General features: G+C 51.5%; 1 protein-coding gene across 2 annotated transcripts; it reads right to left on the bottom strand.

Annotated features, from left to right (window-relative positions):
* Positions 1-958: 958 nt before the first annotated feature.
* CTSB (cathepsin B) lies at positions 959-14,755 on the bottom strand. Of its 2 annotated transcripts, none has more exons than XM_059843097.1 (10): positions 14,615-14,755; positions 8,607-8,758; positions 6,842-6,927; positions 6,366-6,480; positions 5,636-5,754; positions 4,919-5,004; positions 4,130-4,276; positions 3,410-3,526; positions 2,445-2,573; positions 959-2,356 (listed from the first exon to the last, which is right to left on the bottom strand). In XM_059843097.1, the coding sequence occupies exons 2-10, from the start codon at positions 8,730-8,732 to the stop codon at positions 2,259-2,261; spliced, it is 1,023 nt and encodes a 340-aa protein (XP_059699080.1). In that variant the 5' UTR covers positions 8,733-8,758; positions 14,615-14,755; the 3' UTR covers positions 959-2,258. The 2 variants fall into 2 exon arrangements, with proteins under 2 accessions (XP_059699080.1, XP_059699079.1); XM_059843096.1 differs by having other exon boundaries at positions 14,668-14,748.
* Positions 14,756-21,650: the final 6,895 nt, after the last annotated feature.

The raw sequence follows: 21,650 nt of genomic DNA, 5'->3' as shown, positions 1-21,650 counted from the left end.
GCTGTCATTTCTTTTACAGCAGTAATTTCCCCACAAGTTACAAGCCCTCAGCTCATAAAATTCCAGTGCTCCCTTGGTGCAAACTCTGAGTATCAAAGTACAGACCTGGAGGAAGAATTTTAACCAGAGGGACAGTGAGGGTGCATAAATTCACCTTGAAAGGAGTGGTGGCACAGCCCTGGGCTGCAGTCACATGCTCCAGGGCCCTGTGCATCCTCAGGGATGCTGGGGACAGGTCCTGGCTGCTCTCTGCTCTGGGTGGAAGCACCTTCCCCACCACCAGCAGGGCCACAGGACAGGGCTGGCAGTGACCACACCTGCACAAGGGAGGGGATTCTGCTCCCCTGCCCCCTCAGGTGAGACCCCACCTGCAGAGCTGCCTCCAGATCTGGGGCCAACAGCAGGAGGTTGTGGAGCTGCTGGAGAGAGACCAGAGGCCACAGAGATGCTCCAAGGGCTGGAGCCCCTCTGCTCTGGAGCCAGGCTGGGAGAGCTGGGGGTGTTCCCCTGGAGAAGGGAAGGATCCAGGGAGAGCTCAGAGCCCCTTCCAGGGCCTAAAGGGGCTCCAGGAGAGCTGGAGAGGGACTGGGGACAAGGGATGGAGGGGCAGGACACAGGGAATGGCTTCCCACTGCCAGAGGGCAGGGATGGATGGGATATTGGGAGGAAATCCTTCCCTGCAAGGGTGGGGAGGCCCTGGCACAGGTTGTCCAGAGCAGCTGTGGCTGCCCCCGGATCCCTGGAAGTGTCCAAGGCCGGGCTGGACAGGGCTTGGAGCAACCTGGGATAATGGGAGGGGTCCCTGCCCATGGCAGGGGGTGGAACTGGATCTTCTTTAAGGTCCCTTCCAACCCAAGCCATTCTCTGAAGACAGAGGGGTCTCACTTGGCTTCCACTCCAGACAACCATCTGAGGGGGCAGAAGCCAAGCAGAAGCAACCAAGAACCAGGAGCCAAGACACTGGAGAAATCATTTATTGGCACAGGTGTTCCAGCCAAATACAGCACAGCTCTGCCTCACTGGTGCCTGAGCAAGCAGAGGTAAGGGGCTATTTTACAGTGCATGGAGAGCCTGCTTCACACATCTCAGACCCATAGCCTCAGGTCACTAATATATTTTGTGCTTTAAAATTAAAAAAAAAAGCTCTTTGCTATATTAGTGTTGGCAAATCACATGATTCCTCCTGTACACAACCTATTACACCTCCCCCCAATAACAAAAATAAGGGTTTTTACTTTTCTTAATGTCTGTGGCTCAAGAAAAAAACGCTTTTATTGTGTCCAAGTTAGTGAGACACCTCCAAGCATCTGCTTGAGCTCCCTGCAGCAGACTTGGGAACCATCCCTCAGCTCAGCATCCAGCACCTGCAGCCCCAAAGCACCCCAGTTTGGGCACTGCACCCTTGCCCAGGCATGACCTGCACACACCAAGCTGCTCAGCCATGGAGGAGAAGGGCTTTGCTCTTTCCAGCTCCCTCCCAGATGCTTGCAGGATATTTGATCAAAGGCTCATGGATCTTCAGGCCCTTCCCCAGCATCAATAACCCCTACAGCAGATAAAAAAGTCAGTGAACAGCTGAGGAAGAAGTGGTTTGAAAAGCCAGAAGGGTGGAGCACAGCAGGCGATGCACGAAGGACTTGGTGCAGGCAGCTCTGGCCAGAGCCACCCCCACAGCAAGTTCATCAGTATTTTGTTCATTATTAGGTCTAAAATTAGCCAATTCAAGGCACACACTCACAGGAAATTCTTCCCTGCTTGTTTTGGGTGCTAACAGTCAGATCAACCCATCTGGGGGTGCACAAATCCCCCCTGGCCATGGCTTTCAGCAGCATCCACCTCTGCAGCCCCACCAAGTCCCTAATCCCAGCACAAAGCTACTGTTTCCTGCCCTCCCAGTAGCAAACTGGGCTGGAAGGGGTCCAGGCTAACCAAATTCCAAGAGGCCAGCGAGCTCTCCAGCAGTTCTCTGAGCAGGAAATGCCCCAGTGTCCTGCTGTGACCCACCAGAAGCAGGAGGGTGGCAGAAAGCAGTTGCACCTCCAGCTCCACCATACAATTTAAAAAACAAAAACAAACCCAAAAATTTTAAAAAGAAAAAAAATCCGGAAACAAAAAATTGAAAAAAAAAAAAAAAAGGATAAAAAGCTTTAATAAAGTAACCTGAACTAGAGTCTCTTTTAGAAGGGAGGGTCTCTGCACCCAACCCACTATCAGTTAAAAGCATCAGGGACTCAGGATTATTTGTGGTTTGATCAGAGTTACATCCTCTTCCAGTACTGCTCCGTCCTGGGGATGCCAGCCACAACCTCGGACTCGATGCCACAGTGGTCCTCTCCTCGCAGGATTTTGAAGAAGCCTGGGAGAACACCAAAAAAAGTCACCCTCTGCATCCATCCCAGGGGAATGGGCGGGGAAACGGGGCGGGGACTGCCGGTGGCTCTCACCGTTCTCCCCCCAGTCGGTGTTCCAGGAGTTGGCCACCAGCCAGTAGGGAGTGTCGTTCTCCACGCCCCAGCCCAGGATGCGGATGGCGTGGCCTCCCACCTGCTCCCCAGACACGTGCTGGTAGACCCCTGCAAGGGAAAAACACCCCAAAATGTCAACAGGCACTGCCTGTCCACACCACAGAGTGCTCACAGCCTGGGGGCCCCCAGTATCACAAACCCGAGTGGCTGAGATTAATAATATATATGAAATTTTATCATTATTAAATATTATTAATTTTGGTTTTTGGTTAAATGTGAAACTGAAACTCAGTGCAGAGTCTGGAGGAAGGAGTTTTGCATGGGGAGATAGCAAGAGGACGGAAGGGAAATGTTTTAAACTAAAGGATGGGAGATTTAGGTTGGGTGTTAGGAGTCAATTCTTCCCTGAGGGTGGGGAGGCCCTGGCACAGGGTGCCCAGAGAAGCTGTGGCTGCCCCTGGATCCCTGGAAGTGTCCAAGGCCAGGCTGGACAGGGCTTGGATCAACCTGGGATAGTGGAAGGTGTCCCTGGCCATAGCAGGGATTGTAATGAGATGATTTTTTAATCATTATCTTCCCACCCAAACCATTCCATGATTCTGTGACCAATGCTCAGCACCAGCTGAGCACACAGGACACCCAGACACACTCCCCAAGGGGCTCAAAGCCAGTTCACATCAAGAGTTTTGAGGTTCTAAATCTGAGCTGTTGTTGCCAGCTGTAATTTGGGGTGCTTCCCCTTAGGGCTCCTTCCCTGAACCAATCCCAGGAACTGATTTCCCTTTGCTATGGACACAGGAGGTGGCACCTGCCCATGTCCTTGCCACAGCAGATACTCAAGTGTGAGATTGAGATCTCCAAGACTGGAAAAGACAGACCAGGGCCACAAAAGAAGGACCCTCTGGTTAAAGCTCTCCCCCCACAGCCCCAGTGGTGCTGCTCACCAGATTTGTACATCAGGAAATCCTCGTAGACAATGAAGGCTCCTTCCACTGGGCCGTTCTTGTAGATCTCAGCCATGATTTCCTTCTCACTGCGAGGGACTCCGTAGGATGTGATGCCTGAAAGGAAAAGAATTCCCACCATCAGGATGGCACCGTCAGGTCACACAGGATGGCTCAGTGTGACCCTGCAGGAGGCCTCTTGCACTTAAATTCAGGTAAAATCCAAACCTGGCAGCTCCAGAGGGACTGACACAGCCAAGCAGGAAAAGTGGGCTCCAGCCACTCCTCTTCCAGAGGGAATTATTTAATCTGAGTCCTATTCTCTACCCAAAGACCTATTCCAGACAGCTTATTGGGAAGGGACATTTTTCCCTTGTACATTCTCCTTTTTAAAACCCAAAAGACTCAAGGAGAAGACAAATCTCCAAGAAACAGCTGGATTATCCTAAATGTGCAGGGCTGCCAAGGAGACTTGGAGGTGGCTTTGACACCACACTCCTCTAGCCAGCCACGTGCACCACAAGGACTCAAACCAGTTCCACCGGTTCCCCCTTCCCAGCTGAGTCTCAGCAAACACAAACTGTGCACCTGCCACGCTCAGCTTTGCTCCAGGACCGCCAGGGACAGGGCACAGGAGAAAAAACCCACCAGGAACGGGTTCAATCCTGCCCACCCCTCCCAGCTGCCACGAGGAGCAGCTTTGGAGGCCAGCTCCCTTACCATAGTGCTTGTCCTCCTTGTATGAGGGGGAGTAGCCAGGCTCACAGTGCCGGCTGCACCTCGGGGTGCCCCCTCCCTCCCCGGTGCAGGGGGGCCGGCTGCCGTTGACGTGGTGCTCGCAGGGTGGGATGGAGTAGGGCCGGCAGCCTGTCCAGGACAGAGGTGACATCAACTGGTTGTCCCCAAAGATCCCAAAAGTCACGCTGGAGAAAGCACCAGAAGCCCCAGGAAAGAGCCTTTCTGCCCCAGGAGCCCCACAAATTAGTGGGGTGCAGGAGGTCTTCCTTCCATGAGCAATGTGTTTCCCAACAAACCTGCTTCCCACCACCTCCCTCTCCAAACAGTGATGGAAAAGGTGGAAACATGAACCAGCTGATGGTCATGGCAGGGGGAGGCAGAGGGTTCCAGTCTGGAAGTTATTTTTTGAAGGGGGAACACATCTCTGACCTCATCCAAAGCGTAGTGAGCTGGTTCAAACCCAGCAACAGCACAAAATTCACAGCCTGATTCATTCCTGCTATGGAAACAGGAGCCTTGGGAGGTCTGTTGAGGGCTCCTGGCTCCCTTCCCAGATGGGCCTCCTGCCTCTGGGTGCTGCTCAGGGACCCTTGTCCCAAAGGAAGGAGCCATGAGGGCACGGGCAGCCAGCTGGGACTGCAGAGGTGCTCGAGCTGAAGGAGGGAGCAGCCACAAGGATGCAGACCAGGAGAGAAGGGTCCCAAAAATCATGAACTTCAAGCAAGCAGAGATGTTCCTCCCAGTTCCCCAAGGGTATCTGCCAGGACTTACCCACGTGGGAATCGTAGAGACCCCCAGACACGAGGCCCCTCTCTGTCCAGTACCTCCACGCACCAGAGGGGTAACCACCATTGCACCTGGGGGGAGAGGCACCAGCTCCAGCCCCAGCCATCCCATTTTGGGAGAGGCAGGGGAATGGAGCCAGCCTGGGATGGTTCAAAGGAAGGTTTGGGTATATTAAACCGTTTTTTAGTCTGTTCTTTTCTTCCCCAGGATCTGCCTTAAGACACCAAGGTCTCAGGCAAGGAGGTAAGAGCACCCATGGCTCCAAATCCCAAAGTGCCTCCTTACCAGGTCCCTGACCAGCTTCTGCTGCCAGGAGCAACAGGACTTAGAGACTCAACTCTCTACCCTGTGCTCAACAACTGGGAAAGCCAGAGGTAAAAGGCTTGTGCCTGAAAAACCAAGGATCTGGGACTAAGAAAAGATCCTTCCTTTGGCTTTGGCAGCTGCCAGCTCTGTGTGGGAGAGCATCATTAAGTGGTTGCAGCCATCACCACCCACTATGCTGGGGGCACGATGTGTCCCAGTCCCTGGAGTCACCTTTATGTTCCACCAAACTCCCTCATCCATGGCACAAACCTCTGGAGGAGCTCTGTGCTCCTAAGGGAGGTAACGAAGGCAGGGCTGAAGCAATCAGCACCTCCAGGGTCTGCCCCTGCTCCTCCCAACCACCTTCTAGGAGCACAAGGACCAGGAGCAGCTCACCCCATGCCACACTCAAAGCCACAGCACGACAGCAGGTCCTCAGCTGAGACCTCCACGCTGACCTTGGCGTTGGTGTGGACACAGATCCGGTCTGAAATCGCTTCCACGGCACCAAAAGCCTGGGGAAAACCCCAAAACACCCATTAGAGCTCACCCAGGGGAGAGAAACCAGGCAACCTCCTGGAAATGAGAGCAGCAAGTATGGCCTGGCTGGGAGAGGCCACCCAGGAGCTCAGACACTGCAGGATCCCACAGTGTCCCCTTACAAAGGGCAACTAAGATGCTCCAAGGGCTGGAGCCCCTCTGCTCTGGAGCCAGGCTGGGAGAGCTGGGGGTGTTGCCCTGGAGAAAAGAAGGATCCAGGGAGAGCTCAGAGACCCTTCCAGGGCCTAAAGGGGCTCCAGGAGAGCTGGAGAGAGACCTGGGACAAGAGATGGAGGGACAGGACACAGGGAATGGCTTCCCACTGCCAGAGGGCAGGAGTAGATGGGATATTGGGAAAGAATTCTTCCCTGCAAGGGTGGTGAGGCCCTGGCACAGGTTGCCCAGAGAAGCTGTGGCTGCCCCTGGATCCCTAGAGGTGTCCAAGGCCAGGTTGGATGGGGCTTGGAACAACCTGGGATAGTGGGAGGTGTCCCTGCCCATGGCAGGGGGTTCAGCAGCAAATCGAAGGCGTGGGTTTTGCCCAGTAAATTTTATGAACACAACACTAAACTTCCCCTGTCCTTACCCAGCAGGAGCCACAGGAGCCCTGGTCTCTTATCTCACTGATGGTGGGACAGTTGGGCCACTGCGTCCGCGAGTCGAAGTTATCGGGCAGCTCCACGTCTGCAGCAAAATCCACCCTGTGAGGAGAGGGAAATCCTGTCTCAGGGACACCAGCAAACCATGACGGGGTGCACTGCACTCTCCAACCTCCTCTGAAGGTGGCCTGGAGGACATTTGTGTTGTTTGCTCACTGAAGGAGCACAAACACTTATGTTTGTCCTCAGACCAGGTCAGCAGCTTCTCTGGTGTGTTCATTTTCAAGGACAACAAACTGCACAACTGGCAGGACACAGGATGGATTTTCCCCTCATGTGTCCTCCGTGCTTAATTCCATGAACAGTGTCCACCCTGTCAGGAGAGCCCCTCACCCACTCCAGATGCTCATGAAGGATCCAGACAACTTCTACTGGAGCTTCACCTTCTCCTCCCTGCACTCACCTCTCAGGGAGCTTGGGCCCACCCAGGAAGGTGCCACAGAGCTTCTTCACATAGCTCATGTCAGCATTGTGGAAGTTGTGCCCTGCCTGGGGAGAGACACACAGAATTGGGACACGACTCTCCAGAGCCACCAAGAGCATCTCTGGGATCACAGCTTGGTGCTCCAGAGCTCTCTGAACCCCAACCAGAGTCTGACACTTGCTGCAAAGCCTAAGGGCCAAGAGCCAAGCACCTACAGACACAGAACACAGCCCAGGATCAGCCCATCAGGACCAGTAAGGTTCAGCTCAAGGCTTTGGACTCAGCAAACTGGCCAAGGAGGGTCAGGTCACCAATAACTGGACACTCACTGCTTGTTCCCAGCCTCCTGCAGAGCTTCCTCCTCTTACTTACATTGGTCCTCCTCTACTTCAGTAGAGGTTTGACAAAAGCTGTCAAAGCAGTGTTCATGGTTCAAACAAGAGGGGAAGATGCTGGAACCTTGGATGCTGAGAATTTTAGACTTTCTGTGCTGATAGATCTGACTCCCAGGAGAACACTGCATTTGACCTGAGGCCATGGAGAAAGCTTCCAAAATTGAATGATTGAACTGAGATTATGGGTGTACAGTTTGATTAGAAGTGTGTAATATCACGTGGTGGAAAACACAGTTTAATGTTTTAGAATATAATAATATATGTGAAGCGAGATAGAGGTTTTAAGGCAGAGGCAAATCCTTCTTCTTCACCTTCTTCATGGGTTTGAGTAGTACTTTGTAATTAGACAGAAAAGTCCACATTTCCAGCCTCCTGCAGAGTTTCCTCTTCCTCTTACATTATTCCTCCTCCTCCTCTACTTCAGTGTATCTAACAGTGGTTTGACAAAACTGTCAAACCAGTGTTCATGGTTCAAACAAGAAGGGGAGGAGATGTTGGAACCCTGCATGCTGAGAATTTCAGACTTTCTGTGCTGATAGATCTGACTCCCAGGAGAATACTGCATTTGACCTGAGGCCGTGGAGAAAGCTTACAAAATGGAATGACTGAACTGAGATTATGGGTGTACAGTTTAATTAGAAGTGTGTAATATCACATGGTGGAAAACTTAGAGTTTAATGTTTTAGAATATAACATAGAATAGAATTTAGAATATAACATAGAATAGAATAATATAGAAAATAAAATAGAATATATGTGAAGCAAGATAGAGGTTTTAAGGCAGAGGCTAATCCTCCTTCTTCCCCTTTTTCATGTGTTTGAGTAGTACTTTGTAATTAGAAAAGTTCGCATTGTGGGACACGAGTGATTAGTTACTGAATTAAAAGTGAAAATAATTTAAGTGTCATTTCTTAATTAGATAGTTTTTCCTTAAAGGACCTTATAGAGATAGATACAGGCCCATTTTGTAGCTTGTTAGTGAAATGCTGTAGAACTCAAAGCTTGTGAGACTGTGATATAGATAAGAAATAACAAACATCTGTGTCTGAACACAAAATACCATCTCGAGCACTTTCTATCTCAGCCTTGGTAAGAAAAAAAAAAAAAGCAAAGAACCAGCAGCTCCTATTCCACAAATTCATCCTGCTCTGCTCCGAGGAGGAGCTCCACAGTTCCTGTCACTGCAGGAACCCCTGACAGCATCACCTCACTGGAAAAGCCAGCTGGGACCAAGGCTGGATCTATGTCACCACCATGGTGACACTCCCAAAGCCCAGCCACTGAATCCCACAGAGAGACTGTCAGCAATGCCTCCCCCCCAAAAAATGCCAGATCAGCCCAGTACTCACCTTCCAGGTGGTGTTGAGCTTGTTTATGTGGTTGACCAGGTCATCAGAGAGAGGAGGGAAGTAAGGAATGCTGCGAGCGTTGGCAAAGGCCACCAGGACACACAGGAGGGACACGGGGGGCCACATCTTGGCTGCTGAACAGGACACTCCACCTGCAGCCAGATTGGAGCATGGTAGAAACATTCCCAGGGTGGGCTCAGCTGCAGCAACACGTGGGAGGATAAAATGTGTGGCTGCACCAGATCCCTCCAGATCCCCAGCTGCCCCAAAGGTCAGGAGAGAGACACAGGAACAGAGCAACAACCCCCCCCTGCAGCTCAGGAGAAATCAGACAAGGCAACCTTGTTTGTTGACCACTGCAGGATTAGCAGCAGCAGGAAAATACCTTTTGAAGCAGATCCAAGGGATTTAGAGGGTATTAAAACCTGTGTTTACTTCCACAACAACGAAGAATAAGGACCAGGAGAAGGAACAAGTGAAGGAACAGACCATCTCCACACCAAACTTCAGGCATGGGATTTGATAAGCCCTGCTCTCCCCTTTAAAGATATTACTCCAAATTACATTTTTAAGAGCCTCATTTTGGCCAGCCCCCTGCCCTGGGGGTGTCACAGCCCCGGGTGTGACCCCCTGCCCATGCACAGGGGGGTCAGCATGCACCAGAGCTGCCTGTGGCTGCCATCCTCTGCTCCCCTCCCACTGGGGCTTTTCCCCAGGGAGGTGCAGGGAATGAGGAAAGTCCCAACTGGGGGATCAGAGACACAGAGGAAGAGCAGCAAAGAAAGGACCACAGCCTCCCATGCAGGAGCACAAGCACCATCCAGCCCACACAGACACACCAGGGCTCTGTGGTTTTCCCTGCTCCCCTTTAACCTAATTCACATCGAATTGCCCAATTTCAAAGTAACCCCCAGTGCCAGCAGCCACTTGTTCCACATCCCCACTTCTGACTCAGACACAAAACGAGCTCCTTTATCTCTGCAAACACACCAGGGCACCCTCCTCCTCCTCCTCCAAACCCTCCCAGCTCCCTCCCTCCCACCAGCCCCACATCCACCCCAAGCCTGGTGAGCACTGCAAGACCTCAGATCCTCCACAGCAGAGATATTCAGGCTTTAATTCCTGCTCAACTCAGCCAGCTGAAGGTGTAATCACCTTTGCAAGCCCGGGTTTAAACCGGACACACAGCTCCTGCCACAGCAGCAGAGCTGGATGAGCAGGGGATGGGGATGGAGACACACACACACCTCCCTGCTGGCTGCTTCCACCCACTCCCAGCCAAGTTTAGCCTTTCCAGAGAAGAAAACCCAGCAGGAGTGTCCTACTTTCTAACAGCAGTGAGCCCAGGCGGCTGCAGCTCGCTGTATAAAGGGGCTTTTTTTCTCCTTTCCCACCCCTCCTTCCACCATTTATTTATTTTGTTCCCCCTGCTTTGTGCTTTCAGCAGGACACCCAAAAAAAAAAAAAGCTGAGTTTCAGCAGCACTTGGGTCTTCCCACTCCTAAATATCACCTCTTTGAAGGGCTTTTATGCATATTTTCAGGGGTTTCATGAATATTTTCTTAAGAGGTTTCTGCAGGCAAGGGACTCGCTGGCTGGGCTCCCCTCCTTACAGACAGGTTACACCCAGGAAAATAAATATACACTTATGATACAACTGTGCTTTTTGCCCACAATAGGCCACAGAAAGCCTGCAGGTAACCAGCCTGGGCTGAAGCACCTTTTAAATGAAAAATCTCATAAAAATAATAATAAAAAAAATGCACACACACAAAAATATCAAACCCCACAACCTTCTGTACTTCCTGCAGTCAACTCGGTATTTTCCCATAGCATAGGCAGGAGGTGTTTTTGAGGCCAGAAGTCACATGATCACATTTTTGTCTTCCAGCAGGATGTTTGTAAATCTGCTGACAGGCTGAAAACCACCCTGCCAGGCATCGATGTGCTGCTCACACCCAGCTTTTGAGGGACAGGCACGGGACATCTCCCAGCCTCGGGTTACCAGACCACACTCTCCAGGCAACCTGAAACCAAACTGAAAATAGATCCCAGCAGTTTCCCCTGAAAGAGGCAGAGTTTCAGCTCTGCTGCTTTGCATCTGCACCATGGACATGGCCCAGGGCCAGCAAACCCAGCAAAGCAAAGAGCTCTGAGCCAGATGGCTCTTGAGGCAAAAAGAAAAAAAAAAAAAAACCCTTGCCAAGCCTCTTGTGGGCATGGAGCCTCCCTATGGGTCATGAGAGAGCTGGGGGTGTCCAGCCTGGGGAGGAGAAGGCTCCAGAGAGACCTCAGAGCCCCTTCCAGTGCCTAAAGGGGCTCCAGGAGAGCTGGAGAGGGACTTGGGACAAGGGATGGAGGGACAGGACACAGGGAATGGCTTCAAACTGCCAGAGGGCAGGGATGGATGGGATATTGGGTAGGAATTGTTCCCTGTGAGGGAAAAGGTTGCCCCAAGAAATGAGGGATGCCCCATCCCAAAAAACATTCAGTGTCAGGTTGGACAGGGCTCTGAGCAACCTGACATCCAGTTCAAATACATAGTTAAATGTTATGAAGATGTCCCTGCCCATGGCAGAGAGGTTGGAATTAAATGCCCTTTAAACACCCCTTCCACCCCAAACCTTTCTAGTATTCTATGAGGTCTCCTATGGCTGTGAAGTTTAGGGTGGTGGGAGCTGACACCCAAGATCAGGTATCCCAAGATCTGTCTGGAAAAGGAAGGGGAAATCCTCACCCTCATGGGATTTCTTCCTCCCTAACCCCCCTTGTCCCTGGCTTTATCCTGTGTACAGCAGGGCTATAAATAGGGCACAGGCACGGGACTGGCAGAACAGGATTCCCACCAGCCATGGGTCACGTGCAGCCCAACCACCACAACAACCCCAGAGACCCTACAGCGACAAAAAGCTGCTGCTTTCCTCCCTCACCCCCTGCCCCAGCTGATCTGAGCAGCAAAACTTCCCCTGGCAGCGTTATCACACTGGTGCTTCCCTCAGCACCGCTATCTCCTCCTCACACCTAAAACCTCAGGGCCGTTTAAACCCCACAGCAGCAGCCCCAAAAACCAAAATTGCATCACAGCTGCTGCACCCCAACATCTGCCCACCAATTCATGCACAGCAAACAGGGCAGAGGAGTTTCCCCAGGAACCCCAGCAGATCCTTTTCCTTTGCACCCCCCAACATCTCCAGAGGTGCCTCAGCTTCAGGATAACCCTGGCTAAGGCTGATCCTCACACAGCTCCCATCCCACCAGTCTGCAAACAGAAACAAGGCTGTTGGGCTTGTCACCTTCACCCTGCAGAATTCCCCAGCTGGAAGGAGGATGTTTGGGGCTGGCAAAGAGCCCCTCAGGTCACCCCACCTTCCCCTGGATGGAGAGCAGGGAACACTTTGAGCTCCAAAGCATCTGCTCATGCCATTTCTTGAAGGATGAGCAAGAAATAAACAAGAAATAAACACCCACCAGCACACCTGCCCCTGGGTGGGAGGGGACACTCACGATTCAGCCAGCTGATTGCTTAGAAAGAGGAAATTTGGGGCAGCTGAGTGCCGCCCCTGTCCCAGCGAGTGAGGAGGAGGAGGCAGCGAGGCCGAAGGCTCTGCAGGAGCTGCTCAGAGCAGCTGCAGCCTGCAAGGGAGGAGAGCAGCCGAAGGGCTGTGTCTGTGCTGGTGCTGCAGCATCCACCCACAGCCCTCTGTGCTGCCGCAGAGGAGGAGGAGACACCACCCAAGAGCCATCTCCATCCCTCCTGACCAGATCGGGCAGCCAGGGCAGCTCCCCGCCTGTTTTCTCCTGGACAGAGCTCCATGATAATCAGATCCTGACATCCCAGCCTTTTGGAAGCCAGGACATCCCTCTGGCTGTCTTGGATGGCTCGAGCCCCTGCCCAGGGGGCTCAGAGACCTTGGCACAGAGCCCAAGACACCTGTGTGTTGATTTTGATCCATGGAGCAAATTACCACCTTCATACAAAGAATTACAAGTAAAGAGAGCTTAAGTAGAATAATAGTTAGTCACGGGGTGAAAAACAGACTTTTGGGGTTTTAGAATGGGGGCTTGGGGTCCCAAGATGGAGGAATTTGGGTGTACCCTGTCCTTCTTCTTTCTTCTTCCTAGCCTCCAAGTTGTGGGTGGTGTTGGCACTTTTGGACTGGTTTAAGGTAGAAACTCACCGTCTAACACAGGTAATAGGTATTGGGAAGGTTTTGTAAATAATGTACATGTAGTTTTTAGTATAAAAAGCTAACACCACCTCTGAGGCAGTGTGCCACAACCCGACCTGCCACACAGACCTCGGCAGGCCAGAGAAAGAATGTTATAGATAAGAAATAATAAACAACCTTGAGAACAACAACAGAAGAATGAAAGAAAACAGAACTCCTTCTTCGACAGCCTGGCCAGGAAAAAGAGACTTGTACGTATCTCAGAGTCACCCTGACCAGCAGAGATCCTGATATCCCAGCCCTCAGCAGGATCCCACATCACCCTCCCAGCAGCCAAGGCAGACACACAGCAGCGAATCCCTTCACCTTCACACCACAAAGGTCTCCTTCCCCAAAACAAAGCCCACAGCTAAGTCCTACTTAACTTTATTCAAGAAAAAAGCACCAACCCAACCCCCAAACCGGCCGTTCCGAGCTCAGCTCACATGACTCAGCCCAGGCAGGTCAGACCACAGATAAGTCACAGCCCTGAAGCATCTCCCAGCTCCTGCAGTGTCTGGGCCAAACCCCTGCGGGCACAGACGGAGGCACCCACACCTTCTCCAAGGAGGCATCCACACCTTCTCCAAGGAGGCATCCACACCTTCTCCAAGGCTCTGAGGAAGGCAAAAGCTGTCCCACCCTCCCTTCTACAACCTCCAGGGCCAGGGGTGCTCAGCACAGCCCAAATCATGTGTCCTGCTCAGCACCAGCCCTTAGCCTGGGCTCAGCTTTGTCCTTTGTTCTCTTTGCCAGGGCTTGTGACTCCAAGCCACAACAAAGCCAGCCCAGAAAGGCTCAGCTCTAGCTCCAGATCCAGCTCAGCCTGCTGCGTCACCAGGTGAGCACGGCAGCACCAAACCCCGCTCTGCTGACTGCATCACAGCTCTCGCTGCATTACCAAAGCTGGAATTATTTTTTCATCAAGGAAAAAAACCAACATAAGGTGCTCCTCCCCACGCCTATTCCCTTCTAGCAAAGCCAGATCGCTAACACAGGTCAGATAACAGAATCCTAGAGAGGTTTGGTTGGAAGAGATCCTAAAGGTCATCTAATTTCAACCCTACTAGATCTGGCTGTTCTGTATCTGACAAAATAATTCCCTCACCTCTGCAGCTTCCATGCACAGAAACCACAAGATTCCTCCCAAATGAAGCTGCACTGATTTTTCTTTTTTTTTTTACTTCCCCATTATTCTTACAGACCAATCCATAAACCAGAGTCTTGCACAAGCCCCCAGACACCCTGTGCTACGGAAGGACAGGACATTTCGAGGGAAATGCCAGAAGGAAGCGATCTTTGCTACATCACCATGCCCGCAGAGCATCCCTGGAAGTGGGATACGGGGATGAGAGATTCATTCCAGGCCGGAGGGACACATGGCAGCTTCTCCAGCGCCATTCCCAAGCCATGGTCCGGGTCCAAACCCAGGCTGGGCTGTGCATCACGGGATGCTGCCAGAGTGCCAAACCGCTCTCGGCGTCAGCTGACGAGCAGGGCTGCGCTGTTTTTCCTGTCTCTACCATAAAAACAAGGCTTCCTCTCTCCTCCCGTGACCTTTCTTGAAGGTTTGATGCCTTTTGAGCGCTCGTTTTCCCTGCCACAATCTCCGCCGCAGCGCATCCCCCTCCCTCACCCCGCATTGCGCATCCCGCACCAGCCGCGGACAAAAATCCCCCAAAACGCCGCTGGAAAAAGCGGGGGACGCTGTCGCTGCTGTCCCTGCGGGCTTTCCGTGGCCCGTGCAAGGGGGATGCCCCATTTCCCGTGCCCCCTGCCCCTAAGCATCCCCTCCCTTACCGCTCCTCGCAGCTGCGCTCCTTGTGCGAGTCCCCGGCAGCCCCGGGACTCACCGGCGCTCACGGCCCCCGCTCGGTGGCCACGGCCGGGGCAGCTCCCGGAGGCTGAGTCATCCCCGCCGGCCCGCCCCCGGCGTGACAGCATCCTGCCGGCTGCCCGCCCCCAGAGCCCGCCTCCCTCCCTGCTTCCATCCGTCCCTCCTTCCTTCCATCCATCCCTCCGTGCATCCCTGCGCCCGGCTCCATCGCTGCTCCTCTCCTTCCTCCTGCCTGCTTCCCTTCTGCCTCCATCCCTGCCCCTGCAGGCTTCCATCATCCTGCCCGCACCCCTGCTCTGCTTCCATCTCTCCTCCTCCACCCTGCTTGCATCCTTCCTCAATTCCACCTCCAGCCCACCTGTACCCCTTCTCCAGCCTGCCTCTGGCCTTCCTCGATCCCACAGGTGTTCCACCCTCTGCCATCCCATCCTGCATCTTTCCTCCTGTCTTTCTCGCTTCCTGCTGTGCTCCATCCCATTTTGTTTTCATCTTTTAATCTGCCAGCATTCTTCCTCAGTCCCACCTTTATCCCTGCTTAATCCCATCCATATCCTTCCTGCTTCCTTCCTCCCTCCTCTCTCCATCCCATCCAGTTTTCCTCCAGTAACTTGTCTGGATTTTCCTGAATCCCACCTTTGCTATCCCATCTCCATTCTGCCTCTATACCTTTTCCTTGCTGTTTCTCTCCTCCAGCTGGCCTCCCTCCCACCTGGTTTCCCTCCTCCAGCCTGCCTATATCCTTCCTAAACCCTCCTGCATCCCACACCCATCTCTTTTCAGTTCCACCTGCATCACACAGGTTGCCCACAGAAGCTGTGGCTGCCCCTGGATCCCTGGAAGTGTCCAAGGCCAGGTTGGATGGGGCTTGGAGCAACCTGGGACAGTGGAAGGTGTCCCTGCCCATGGCAGGGGGTGGGATGAGATGATCTTTAAGGTCCCTTCACACCCAAACCATTCTGGGGTTTTGTGATCCTCCTGCTTCCCTCCTCCGGCCTGCTTTTATCCAATCTAATTTTCCTACTCCATCCTTCTTGCACCCCACCACTATCCTGTCTCCATGGCACCTCTGTCCTGTCAGCATCTCTTGAAGTTTTCACCTGGAAATACAGAAATATGTCACTGTGTTGCTGTGCTGACTGACTCTTTTTCCCTCATTTTGGCCAATTTTCAGGAGTATGAACAAAAGAAAAATCATCTCAGGGACCAATTTCAAGCCCTGTTCTAAAGCACAATGACACTAAAACTTTTCTTTAATGATAGAAAACATCTCTTTTTTATTATTTTCTCACCCTTCTCTCCGAGTATAAAACCTATACTCCCCACCATTCTCAGAAATGAAAAGAACATGTGGCCTGGAACCACAAATAATCAGTGATCAAAAACCAGTAAGCATATCCTTTTTTTTCCCCCTGTTCCCATTTATATCGATCAATTTTTGGTCGCACTCACAATTTTAAAGTGAATTTGATTTGATTTGATTTTGGTTTGAGAAGATTTCCTAGTGAAGTGATGAGAAAAATCAGAATAACTTTTAATACACTTGACTGCACAATCCAGTATTTAGGCAGTGAAACTGGAGATGTTTTTGATGTGTTTAAATGTTTTTATTCTTCAATGCTCTATGTGCAGTGGCCCTTGGACCACTGCATGCCTTTGCATGTAATATTTAACCACCCCTTCACTATGTTTTTATTTGTGCTTTAGCAACTAAAATAATTTTTTAAAAAATCACTTGCAATTGGCCTAACTTCCCTCTGACTCCACAGGATTTCTTTGCTCTCCTTGTGAAGGTTGATTTCAGTTTTCCACATTGTCTGCGAGGTTTTATTGGTGTAAAACAGGAGAAATAACCCGGATTTTGTCCTGCCCTTTGTACAATCCAGCTCCAAAAGCCTCAGTGCCTCCAGCCACGTGGAGCTGCAGCCAGGACATCACTTAACACTGATTTATTCCAGTAACTTGGTCAATTCCCTCTGAATTCCCCACACCTCCTTGTTTCCAGCTAGGTTTTCACCCAGAGGTCACAGAAGAGCATTTTTAAACCTGTGCAGTCCCATGAAACACCTTTTATTTTGCTTTGTTCTGAGTCACCAGGGGTCCCATCCTTCAGGCTCTGCTGGTGTCCTCTGTGGGTTGTTCAGGAGGGAGCAGACACCTGTTTCTCCTGCAAATATTTGGTGTCTTTTTCAAGAAACGAAAGTATGAACTAAAACTCTGCACAGGCTGCTGACTTTCTGCCCTCTTTGGGGAAGTGTCAGAGTTGCTGCCCCTATTGCAGTTGGTTTGGACTGAGAACATGCCAGTTTTTGAGATAAGTTGATCATTTTTGAGATAAGGTGCTCCAAGGGCTGGAGCCCCTCTGCTCTGGAGCCAGGCTGGAAGAGCTGGGGGGGTTCCCCTGGAGAAGAGAAAGATCCAGGGAGAGCTCAGAGTACCTTCCAGGGCTAGAGGGGCTCCAGGAGAGCTGGAGAGGGACTGGGGACAAGGGATGGAGGGACAGGACAAGGGGCAATGGGTATGATGGGATATTGGGAAGGAATTGTTCCCTGTGAGGGTGGTGAGGTCCTGGCACAGGGTGCCCAGAGAAGTTGTTGCTTCCCTGGCAGTGTTCCAGGCCAGGTTGGATGGGGCTTGGAGAAACCTGGGATAGTGGAAGGTGTCCCTGCCCATGGCAGGGGGTGGAATGGGATGAACTTTTAAGGTCATTCCAACCCAAACCATTCTGTGGTTCAATGACAAATTGTTTTTATATATGGTGCTGAATGCAACCAGGAAACTTTCCCCATTTGACACTTCCCAGAGAGTTCAAAAATCCCTTGTGTGCCCAAACCAGACATGAAACAAACCCCCTTTTTTCTCATTGTATTTTTTTAGCATATCAGAAAAAAATGAATGGTGTTTGCTGAGGCTTTGGCCTTTGGAGCAAAATCCAACACTACAGGAACAAGATAAGGAAATGGGTCAGGAGGCCTTGGGCAAACCTCTCTTATCACTGGTTAAATCAGTGTTGATTGAATCATGGTCTGCCTGCTTCAGCACTGAGCAGCAAATAGCTCTTAAGGAGGCTACTGCAGGGCCAACACCTATAGGTTGTAGAAGAAAAAAAACCAAGTTTCTGTGTAAATTCATCATTTCCTAGCATAATTTTTTTATGGTCCTAATTAATGCAGGGGTGGCTTTTTTCATCTTCAGGGTTTAAAACCATCATTGCTTACAAAAAGTGTACGAAATGCATGTTTATTTAATAACCAATTAGATCTGCTTTGCTTGGGGTAGTAGGGAATTGTGCTCCTCCCTGAACTCAAAGCCTGTCCAGCTGAGCTGCCAGATCTCCTTTAGGGAATATCCACCCTGATTTTTCCTGATTCATCCCTTTCAGATGCTTTAAAACACTATAATTTCACTGCTGAAGCAGCATTACAATGTTTTACTCTGAAGTTCTTTTATTCCTGGCTTTATGTCCTTCTTTGAGCATCATCCCTGGAAGTGTCCAAGGCCAGGTTGGACAGGGCTTGGAGCAACCTGGAATAATGGGAGGTATCCCTGCCCATGGCAGTGGTTGGAATGAAATGAGCTTTAAAGTTCCTTCCAACCCAAGTATTTCTATGATTCTAAGATTTCTGTGACATGATTTTGCAGCTGGCAGCAGCAGAGCATCTGTGAGGCCTTGATGGGAATAATTATGGTTATTACATTGCTGCATCAGCTGCCAAGGTAAAATACTCACCCAGGGCAACTAAAACAGGATTTTGTAAAGCCTGAGAAATCCTTGCTGGAAGGGTTGGGCCCTGATGAAATCCTCACCTCTCTAAGGGAGTGGGACATCCTGAGCTCCAGTCCTTCCCCCCCAAGCATTCAGTATCTGCCAGAGTCACTTCTGGAGCACGTGGCTCTAAAAACCTCCCTGGAACATGCCTTGGGTGGGGTGTTGGCTCATTTGAGGGATTTAGGCTTGTCTGGTGGAAGTTTGTTGACCAGATTTTTTTTCTGTCCAGACAGAAAATGAGCTTTGCTGGCTCCTTGAGCAAGAGAAGCTGTCCTGGCTGGTGGGGGCTGTGTGCTCCTGGTGTGGATGGGAGATAATTTGAGGCATCGGGGAGTCTTGGCATCCTACACCCTCTGAACACCCATCTGCAGCACCTCTAGCCTTGTGCTGCTGATGCTGCCTAAGAGGCTGAAGGTTTCTTCTAGATCTGGAGGATCCTGCAAAATCCTCCCCCGCTGCTTTCGGGAAATCCTTGCGAACAGGGAGCTCTGATTCCCCGAAAATTCGGCGCAAACAGGGAACTCCGGTTACACAAGCCCGCGGGCGCGGTGACTCAGCCGGGCTGGCTCACGAGGAGCCCTGTGACCGCCGGGAGGTGACTCGGGAACAGATGACATCAGCAAAAAGCTTCTTCCCACCCTGGCTGGGACACATCGAGCCCGGAGCTGGGCGAGCAGCGAGACTCCCAGGGCTGAGTTTGCTGACCCTGGATGGATGTGGGGAGGCAAGGACAGGGATATTATTAATTCCTGCAAAGTTTATGTCCCTCTGCAGGGTGACTAAATTGATCCTCAGCACCAGCATAAGGCACAGTCCTTGTCTAGATTAAACATTAATAGTTTGATGTATTTTTGTTGAGAATCTCTCCTTGCTTCCCGTGCTCCATCCATCCTATCTTCCTGTAGTGTCTCCCCTCCTAATTCTTCAAGCAAACAGCATCAGCTGTGCCCAAGGACATGCCCAGCTGCTCCCATCCTAAGGTGGAAAAGTTTTTCTTCATGTCTAGCACATCAGAGAGGCAGAGAATAAACTTGTCCCATGTCTTGCTTGAGACAAAGCTTTGTAGACCTGTGTGAATGTCGCTGCTCAGCATGGCCAGACCTCTCTCCCCACTCTCCCAGCAATTTTTGGCTGCAGCACTCCTGGGGTCAAAGGTGGAACTTTATCAGATCTGAATTTTCCACCACAAATCTGACAGATTTTTGAATCTATGGGAACTTTGTATTCTCTCTCTGCCCTGGCAAGGGATTGTGATTTTCAGCTTTTGGGGCTGGGCAGCTCCCCAGAGCTGTGTCCCATGTCCCCATCAATGTGGGGCTGGCTGGGGCAGCTGTTCCAGCCCCAGATAGTCCAGGAGGTTCCTTTTGGAAATGCCTTAACTCCAAGGCACTTCTGCCATGTGCTTTCCATACAAGGTGTCATAGAATAATTTAGTTTGGAAAAGCTCTCTGAGATCACTGAGTCCAACCACCCCCTGGCACTGCCAAGGCCACCACTGACCCATGTGCCCAAGTGCCACATCCACATGGCTTTTAGATCCCTCCAGGTGTGGGGACTCCAGCACTGCCCCAGACAGCTGTGCCAAGGTTGGAGAACAATTCTGATTGAAATTATTCCTAATATCCAATCTAAACCTCTCCAGGTACAACTTGATGTCATTTTCTGTTGTCCTGTCCCTGTTCCCTGAGAGCAGAGCCTGACCCCCCCGGCTGTGCCCTCCTGTCAGGGAGTTGTGCAGAGCCACAAGGTCCCCCCGAGCCTCCTTTTCTCCAGGCTGAGCCCCTTTCCAGCTCCCTCAGTCCCTCCTGGTGCTCCAGCCCCTTCCCTAGCTCTGTTCCCTTCCCTGGACACTCTCCAGCCCCTCAAAGTCCTTCTTGTGAGGGTCTCAGAGCTGTCCCCAGCACTGAGGTGCCCCAGCAGTGCCAGCACTGGGGATGGGCACTGCCCTGGTCCTGGTGCCACCCCAGAACTTTTGTTCTTTTGCCCACTTGGACACACCTGGCTCATGTCCAGCTGGGTCAGGTGTGTTCAGACACTTTGGAGCAGCCACTGTGATCTCTGTTCCCTTTGTGGTACACGCCTGTCTTCGCTCTTGCTCCTGCCATGCCCCAACGTCCAGGGAATTCAGGAGTTCTGGGAAGTGCTCAGGACTCAGCTGCTCTGCCTGGTCACCTGATCCTGACCTCATCCTTCCAGTTCTTGCTGAGGTTGTGCTTTTGAGTCACTCAGCTGCAATCTGTGTCCATCCATCCTGGCTTGTGATGGAAAGTGAGACCTGACTTCCCCTCTGTGCCCCTCTGGGTCACCACTGCCCAGATGACAGATGTAAGATGGGAACATCTAAGGATGAGGACCTTATGCTTCAAAAAGAAACCCCCAGCTGGCTCCAGAGGAGAAAATCCACTGAAAAGAAGAAGTGAGAGCAGTGGGGACAGTGACATGTGAGAATTTGCATCCAAAGTACTTTTCTGTGGGTGTTGTAGAGAGGAAAAGCAAAACCACTGTTCTGTGACCTTGGCTCTTCTGCATGACCAGTGTGTCAGTCCCTTCCAACCAGAGCAACTTTGCCATGCTGGCTTTACTGGGAGAGCTCTGGGCACAGCTTTTTGAGGAAGTGTTTCACAATTTGGTCTTTCTCTGCAAGCTCAGAGATTGGCCATGGCCCAGATCAGAGCCTGAGCAAGGGGATCACCTGAGCTCTTGGCTCCTCCTACACTCACCTGTCTTCCTTCCAGCACAGAGTTGGGAAGGTGTTTTCCCAACGTGTCTGGCCAAGGAATGGGGATCTCCTGTCTGTTCCAGGAGATCCCCAGGTTCTCATTTGTGTCTGTGACTTCACCTCTTGATGTCTACTGCTCACAGCATGAAACACCCATTGGATGGGGGGTTCCTTAGGCCCAAGCATTTGTTCTGTGTTGGTTTTGGATTGGAAAGGTGGTACAAGGATGGAAATTGTGTCTGCTACAGGCAGAATTTGGCTTTGGGGAGAGACCAGTTTCTCTGCAGAGTGATTTTTGGTTTCCTCTTTGCAGAAGGGAAACTGAGGCAGGAAGGCTCCATCCCATGGTGAGTCCAGCTGGAGAAAGCCACAGTGCTGGCCCTTGGAGAGCCATGCTGCAGTGATTTCATTGTGCTGCTGACACCCTCTGACTGCCTGCAGAGCCAGAGGAGCTGCTGGCTCCCAGCAGGAAGGGAAAGCTCCCAGGATTCTTCAGAAAAGGGTGTTTTTGGTG

Source organism: Haemorhous mexicanus, chromosome 3, assembly GCF_027477595.1.
Source record: "Haemorhous mexicanus isolate bHaeMex1 chromosome 3, bHaeMex1.pri, whole genome shotgun sequence".
Taxonomy (NCBI): Eukaryota; Metazoa; Chordata; class Aves; order Passeriformes; family Fringillidae; genus Haemorhous; species Haemorhous mexicanus.
This window is presented reverse-complemented; position numbering and strand designations above follow the sequence as displayed.